Source organism: Salvia miltiorrhiza, chromosome 5 (genome assembly GCF_028751815.1).
Source record: "Salvia miltiorrhiza cultivar Shanhuang (shh) chromosome 5, IMPLAD_Smil_shh, whole genome shotgun sequence".
Lineage (NCBI taxonomy): Eukaryota > Viridiplantae > Streptophyta > Magnoliopsida > Lamiales > Lamiaceae > Salvia > Salvia miltiorrhiza.
This window is the reverse complement of record NC_080391.1, coordinates 34,527,515-34,535,544: the sequence shown is the minus strand read 5'-3', so window position 1 is coordinate 34,535,544 and position 8,030 is coordinate 34,527,515. Positions and strand designations below refer to the sequence as shown.

Sequence of the window (8,030 nt, the reverse complement as noted above, 5' to 3'; positions counted from 1 at the left end):
TGTAGCAAATTAAATTATAAACTTATTCCTTAATTAAGGCTAATTTTTCACATTTGTGTGGGTGGCAGATGCATAATTGAAATGGCCGTAGCTACTACTGTTGGAAACTGAGATATATATCAACTTATGAATACAACAGCCCTCCTAACCACAAGTGCTCTTTTTCTTCAACTCACTATCCCTTTCAACAGTAACTACCTTCCCAAAACTGTTCTTCTTCACCTAAACAAAAAATAATGAAGACCCAAGAAGAAGATAAAGTCAAGATTATTACAAGCCAAGAAAAAACTCTTTTATCTTGTAGACAACTAAACAAGTAATGATATCGCCTTACCTCATCCCTCTTAGCCTTGTCTTTCTTATCGCCATTATTCATGAACTCATTCATATAAGAAATCTGCTGCTCATCATATATACCACATAAGGTGTAAGAAAAAGCATAATGAGAGAGAGAGAGAGGATGAAGGTAGTTACCTTGGGACTATTTACAGGAGAGCTAGCAGTGTCTTCTAGGTCATAATCCATAGGTGCAGGGATGATGTTAGTTTTCTGCTTCTTGAAATGATTTTGGTTGGGAGAAGATGAAAACCCTAGGCGTTCTTGAAACTTGTTTACCACAGCGGAAGAAGCTGCGTCCGAAACGAGAGAAGGGCTCTCAAAATCAGAAGACAAACAAGGCTTGTTATTCTCACAAATAAAACCCTCGATGTAGAAAGTCCAGCTGCTCTCTTCAGGGGAATCACCCATTTTCAAAAGCTTCACAATTACTACCAACTCAAAACTCAACCCTCCATATATACTCACACACATACACACACGTGTCTGCTATCATAATTTATAAGTTGAAGACTTAATTATATAAATTAAACTATGCAGTACGGAATAAGAGTGTGTGGGTAATCTGGATTGTGGGCCATTTGAAGTTGAGGTTGGTGAATTGACCTACTGCCTTTGCGACACAAAATACAAAATGTTTTTTTTTTTTTGTTTTAGATTTAAAAAATGACTCAACTGATTAAATGTTTTGACCTTTTTGTTTGGGATGATTAAAATATATACCCACAAAGATTTGCCAAATCTTGTGATCTATTTAATTCTTATACCTGAACCGAACAAGTCTCCTTATCTATAAATATATCAGCTGGTCTTGGGTGCGACCGTCGCACACTGTGCGACGGGTCCGCCCCGACCCGCGCCCGACCCGGCCCGCATTCCAGACCCGAAATCCTAAATCCTAAATTATTACATTTGTTTATAATAATTATTACTTTTAATAAGTATGAAATATACATTTGTTCGCACAAATGTATACTTATATAAATATGGGTATTTTTCTTCATTTAATATACAGTATTATATTTTCTAAACCCTAAATTCTATAAACTAAACCCTAAACCCTGTAAACTAAACCCTAAGCATGAACACTAAACCCTAATAGGTGAAAACTAAACCCTAAGCCTGAACACTAAACCCTAATAGGAGTATTTACTTTTAATAAGCATAAGATATACATTTGGTCGCACAAATGTATACTTATATTAATATAAATATTTACCTTCATTCAATATAAAACATTATATATATATCAATATACATTTACATGAACAAATGTATATATTATGTTTATTAAAAGTAACAATTATTATAAACAAATGTAATAATTAGGAGTATGGGTCAAACCCACGCGGGTCAGGGTTCCGGGTCAAGAAGGCGGGTTTGGAGTCGGGTCGACCCGTCGCACACCTGTGCGACGGTCGCACCCAATAATTTGCGTAAATATATATACAGGTGTTGAACATCCATACTCGCCTATCATTTTTTTTATGGATAATTCGACGTGTTAATTATTTGATTATCATAGCCCTTAATCGTTAAATGCGATTGAACTTCAACTACGCACCTATTATGTATGGAGTAGTAATTATATGAAAAATAAATTATTTTTTAAGTAAATGGAGTAGAATCGTTGCTCCAGGCGCTATCCATATAACTGTATTTTTTATTTATTCTGGTGAAATTGTAATTGCAATTCAAACCAAATACTATTTATACAAACTAGTCGGTAACCCGTCGAAAATCGACGGGAATAAATGAAAATATATAAATATTTGTAATTATTCAATACATTTTTTATTTGATGATTTTAACTAAAATAAAGCATTAAATAAGTTTGTTTTAAAGTAAAAGATGTTAACTAAATATATTTTTAGTGAAACAATTCTCTGAACTCAGAAACTAATTTTAGACACTTCCACCAATCCAATTTGATTATGATGATTTTAGAATTTTTCGATTCTTAAAAATAAACTTCTGTCTCCTCCTCCAAAAAATAAAAAAAGAAGAAGCAAATACCAAAGTCTGAAGCCGAAACATGATACAGTAAAAGACGAAATATATCCATCCTCATGCTATTATGTATAAAAGAAAAGAAAAACCTAAGAAACCCTTGAAAGTACAAAAGAAACAGACTAAGGGCCGAGCCTCATTAAAACCCTTTTACGGAAAACCCGGTAGGAAAAACCGTAGAAGGAAAAAAGAGTACTCGTCTAAAACGAAAACAAAAAGGAAAGGAAAGAAGAGCGGGAAGGTCAGTTTCAAGAACTCCGGCCTAACCATCGTCCCCAAACCGACTCGGCTCAACCATCCTTATATAACATATTTTATCTATGAACATGAAAAAATATGATGTGATTTATTGTACCTTTCTTCCCTCCAATCACAAGCAGCACGCACATATCAAATCAACCTAGCAAAATATAAGAAAAAAAATATTTTAAATAATATCGTTAATGACTTAAAATTTGTAAAGTTTGAATAAAATATTAAATTTGCAATTACCTCATAATCTATCGAAAATTTCATCATACACAACATTAGTTGTTGTGTCTTGCGTATGACCACTCTCATCACATACTAAAATCTTTAAACCTCTTTTTCTAGTGACTCTTGAGATTGCCACGTAGAGTTGTCCATGACTAAAAACTGGTTTCGGTAGGTATAATCCTACATTTGAAAGAGATTGTCCCTGGCTTTTATTTATTGTCATAGCAAAACAAACACTCACAGGAAATTGCCTTCTCTGAAACCGAATTGGAAATTTAGCGAAATCTGATGGACTCATAATCATTCTAGCTATTGGAAACTTCTTGCCCGAATTTTTTCCTGAAATGAGTTTGCCTTCAATTACGCGTTCCCCAAGTTGAGTTACTATCAGTCTGGTGCCATTGCAAAGCTCATTGGATGGATCAATATTTCTGAGAAGCATTATTATGCATCCTTCTTTCAATTTAATTTCATGACTCGGTATTGTATTGATTGTGTATATGATGATCTAATTTGACTGTTATTCCATATTGATTGAAAGTCCTGGACCAATTATCTACAATAGAAATATAATACCTAGATAGATAATAATGATTTAGGTGCTACGAAAAAAAAAAATCCAAACATTATAAAGTGAGCTACAATTGTAGTGAAAAGAGCTACAGAGCTACAAACATTATATTTAAATAAAATTTTGTAGTGAAACATTAGAAACATTATAACTATGAGATCAATTAGTGAACAGAGCTACAAAGTTTGTAGTGAAAAGAAGGATTAAAATAATAAAAGAAAAATTGTTCATAAAAACCAATACTATTTTAAAAAAAATAAACTTAAACAAATCTAACAAAAATAGTCTCAAGATAAATAATGAATTAAATATTAAATTTAAATAACGTGAGTGGCTACTTCTTCATAGTCTTTCTTGATGATACTTGTAGATCATCACTATCTTGATCAACCTCCAAAAGATCATCATCGTGACTTCGTTTTCGAGAAGTGGTTTGATTGTTTGATGAATTGGAACATGTTCCTTCGGTTATCTCACTTTTTTCCTGAAAATTGACATTCAAAATGTTATTCAAAGAGATGCAAAGGTAATTGTATATTATAACATAATAATTAAACTTACATCAACATTGGAGATTGAAGAAAACTTTGTCATAATGTCAATGTCTTCTGTAACATCTTTAACGGTATAGGCGCGATCTCCAAACCTCATAGCTACCTCGACTTTAAAGATACACTTTCTTTCCAACATGGTGCCAAGTAATTCAGGCGTGTCATTCCTACTATTTGTCTAATAACATAAAAAATGAATAATATTAATATTGTAATGCAAAACTTCAAAATAAAATTTGATATTAAGTTTATAACATGTTCTTCCATCTCTTCCATTACTTGGGCAGCAGTTTTTTTAAGAAAATAAAGTGCAATATCCTCAAAAAATGTAAAGTATATTTCCTCATCTTCATCTTCTACAAGAACCTTCAGCAAAAATCTGAGTATAATAGGAAACCATTTCACCTAATTAGTTGGATTTTATTTCAAACCAAAATACTATATGTAATATTTTTTATATATAGATTAAAATTTATAAAATCAGTTACCTTATATTTATAGATCCAATCGGCTTTTTGCATTTTTTGCAATAATCTCCGATTTTGCTTCCTTTAGGAACACCTTTGTAGCATTTGTCATTTCCACATGACTCATAATACCATGATTCTTCAGGGTGAAAGTCAATTATTGTGCCCTTGCAGATATAGTTTCCACTCTATAAATTGAAAGATTATTATTTTCTAATTGTGAATATATTTTAAAATATGTATAGCAAATTATAAATTACCTCAGAGTTTTTCATCTCTTTAATTGTTTTCACTAAAGCAGGTTTCAACCATTCTTCACTTTTTACTTCTCGGCTAACGTTGGAAATATTAGCTACGGTGTTATTGTTGGAATCTTTCGTAAGACCGCGCCTGAAATTATTATAAACGTGAAGAATATGTGAGAAACGGGTTATTAAAAAAAAATTAAATGACATCATAATTTTGACCTCAATATCCATGTGATATCGTTTTGGGACTAATACTATGTGACTTAGGACTTAAAAATATATGTAATATGACAGACATAAATGCCACTTAATGCTGTAATTATACAATGCAAAATCAGTCTTGTGCAGCAGCTCGAGATTCACACCCACAAATAAGGCAAGCATATAAAAAGTGAGCAGAAAGAAGCTAGCATTGATTCATTGCCTTATAACCTTATTTAATTAAATTTCATGCTCGTCCAATCCATTTAATCGAGGAGGTAAACAAACGATTCTGGAAGCCAATTAAATTACATTCACTGAAAGAGTTCAAATAATGAAGCCACAAGATGAAGTTAGGAGGAATTAAACTGAAAATTAAAAATGAAGTTTCCAGATGCAACCACCTAATTGTGACTTAGGACTAATACTATGTGACTTAGGACTTAAAAATAGATGTAATATGCTAGCATGGAAAAAAAATCATGTAGTAAAAAGTCAATGCATGAATAAATGTTTTATAAAAATTTATTTGTAAATACATACATATATATATATATATATTTATACAAACCTTAATATAAAATCTTTAACTTCTTGAATATCAGGGCTGATAAAAAATCTGGTTGCGTGCTTCATTGTTGAAACTTTGGTTACACCTAAAATAACATTTAAATTATTAGTAACACTGCTTAAAGTATATTTAGTTATATTTTAATAAATGAGTATTGTAAATGATTAATAACATATGAACCTCTGAATGTGGATAACATAGCAAATTGTAAAGCTATCATTACTGGTTCTTTATCCTCGCTTGATCTGCTTTCCATGAATATTTTGAGTTCATCGGCATATGATTCCCACAATACGCAAATTACTTGTGTGCCACTGTTACATATATAATTAAAAACATAATTTAAAATAAAATTTGAAATACTAATCATTATTAAATGAAAGATTTAGAAACTTACTCTGCATCAGCCAATGTTATGTCACACTTCTTAGCTTTGCCATGCTTCATTTCAACACAATCTATGGTAATATTTTCAGTTTTTACCTCCCCAAGAATATCTACAATACACAATCAAAACTAATATTAGGAAATTATATAATAAAATATTTTTTTTCTATAATATGTTATACTTACCCAATACCAATTCTTGATCATGTGAATGAATATTTTGAAAATGGATGAAATCAAATCCATTTTCAGTAATATTCGGGCGTTCAGTTGATTCAGAAACAATGGTTCTAAAGGTAAAACTGATTTTCCACTCATGATTGATTTTTGCATGCTGAAAGTTAGGATTGTTTTTCACTACTTGGAAGTTTTTAATAACTGTTATTTGTCCCTCTTTAAGTAACTCATGAAACTTATTCTTGTTCCCTGTTGAGACGGATGCTTGAATTTTGTTGCCCTACATAATAAAAATATGTTATTAGATAGCATAAATTGAAAATGAATAATTTTACAAAACTATTTATTAAATAAAATTGTGATAAGACTTACCCATTCATCAATCACGATCATTTCAAGTCCTTCCTTGCCCAATTTATCTTTTTGAACCCATAAGCGTAAAAGTCTGACAACCACGTATTTATTTCGTATTTTTTCCTTGATGGCATTCAAAGGAATAGCTTCATTATTCGTTGACATTTCCTATATTTAGAGTAAGTAAATAAATTATCAAATATTATGCAGAAAATTATTTTGCAAAGGAAAAAGACAGACATAAATGTCACTTAATGCTGTAATTATACAATGTAATATTTGCATGTTTTTACTGAAGACAGCAGATGATTTCACACCCACAAATAAGGCAAGCATATAAAAGGTGAGCAGAAAGAAGCTAGCATAAATAGTTTTTGGCGTTGTGTGAACTTTTTTAATTTAATCCAACAAATATGAGTATATAAAATCCACCAACTAAAAGTTTTCACAGTTCAAGCTCGACTCCTCTAAATCATCAAACCACATATTCTAATAATAGTTTCTGCAGATTATCAATTCATAATGGTCTGATCAGTAAAGTAGATAGCCGGAGCTGTCCTCTCAACATATGCTTATATGGGAAAAGAAAATCCCCATCCCCTCTTAAGCAATTGCCAAATCCAACATCTCTACTCATCAGAACACGAGAAACAACAAATTATGATACATAAAAAATGGCAACAAAAACACACACTGATCCACAAAATATTAATTCAGAAAGAGGAAAATATTGTCATTACGTAGACTAATAAATAGATAATCTATATTAGTAAGGACAATAGATTTTGCTGCCTCCAGAAATCAACAAAATATACTTGTTTCCATTAAAATCAGATTCACACAATTCTACGCACTTTATAAATACATCAACGAATTTCGACGGGCTAAATAAATAAGAGAGCATAAACTTCAACTTACCGAAAGCAGAACAGGAGAAACAAAGCATAAACTTCAACTTACCGAAAGCAGAACAGGAGAAACAAAGCAGAACCGATCAGTGGAGAAAGAAAGCAGAATAGGAGAAAGAAAGGAGAACCGATTCTTTTTATAGATGAAATATAAGATTGTCAATTTGAGAAAGAATTCTACCTTTGATAGGATTTATCTAAGAATTTGAGTCTATCTATAATTTGTTAATAATTGTGATGTTGATCAAATACATAATAATAATTAAAATTTAGAGAAAGAGATAAAGATTGAAAATAAAATTAAGAGGAAGAGATAAAGATTATAGTTTTCGTTCAGTCTTTCCGTCGAGCACTTGGTGTGCTGCGTGCTTTTCTGGTTGATTGGAGTTTATCTTGGTTCATTATTTTAGATATATATGATCTTGTGCAGCAGCTCGAGATTCATTATTTTAGATATGTATGATTGGGATATAATTAATGTATAAGAAATTAGATATAGAAATTTGTTTATATAGAAATTTATTGATTAAAAATTTAGAAAAAATAAGAATCAATGAGAATGGAGGAAAATTAGAATAGAGTGATTCTATTGCGCCACGTAGGATAGAGCTTATAATACTTTTATATATATATAGATAGATTAGAAAAAAGAAGCAGAGTGAGGCGATAAATTGCAGTAAAAGAAGATAATGAATAGCAGAAGAAGCAGCATTGAGAATTGGAGAAGGGAAAAAAAAGCGGCGCTGTGATAAACTCGTTATATATGGATTGA

At 31.2% G+C, this 8,030-nt stretch overlaps 2 protein-coding genes and 1 long non-coding RNA gene across 3 annotated transcripts; all 3 read right to left on the bottom strand.

The window, feature by feature from the left end:
- LOC130986956 (vascular-related unknown protein 4-like) lies at positions 1-813 on the bottom strand. The gene is made up of 3 exons (XM_057910508.1): positions 475-813; positions 335-400; positions 1-222 (listed from the first exon to the last, which is right to left on the bottom strand). Exons 1-3 carry the CDS (start codon positions 808-810, stop codon positions 145-147), a joined length of 480 nt encoding a protein of 159 aa, XP_057766491.1. The 5' UTR covers positions 811-813; the 3' UTR covers positions 1-144.
- Positions 814-2,359: 1,546 nt separating this feature from the next.
- Positions 2,360-7,804, bottom strand: LOC130986955 (uncharacterized). The gene is made up of 3 exons (XR_009089511.1): positions 7,311-7,804; positions 2,839-3,215; positions 2,360-2,746 (listed from the first exon to the last, which is right to left on the bottom strand). It is a non-coding gene; the product is annotated as an uncharacterized LOC130986955 (long non-coding RNA).
- Positions 3,713-7,311, bottom strand: LOC130986954 (uncharacterized). The gene is made up of 9 exons (XM_057910507.1): positions 6,369-7,311; positions 6,006-6,276; positions 5,830-5,929; positions 5,613-5,746; positions 5,433-5,517; positions 4,673-4,802; positions 4,434-4,600; positions 3,956-4,123; positions 3,713-3,878 (listed from the first exon to the last, which is right to left on the bottom strand). The coding sequence occupies exons 1-8, from the start codon at positions 6,513-6,515 to the stop codon at positions 4,048-4,050; spliced, it is 1,110 nt and encodes a 369-aa protein (XP_057766490.1). The 5' UTR covers positions 6,516-7,311; the 3' UTR covers positions 3,713-3,878; positions 3,956-4,047.
- Positions 7,805-8,030: the final 226 nt, after the last annotated feature.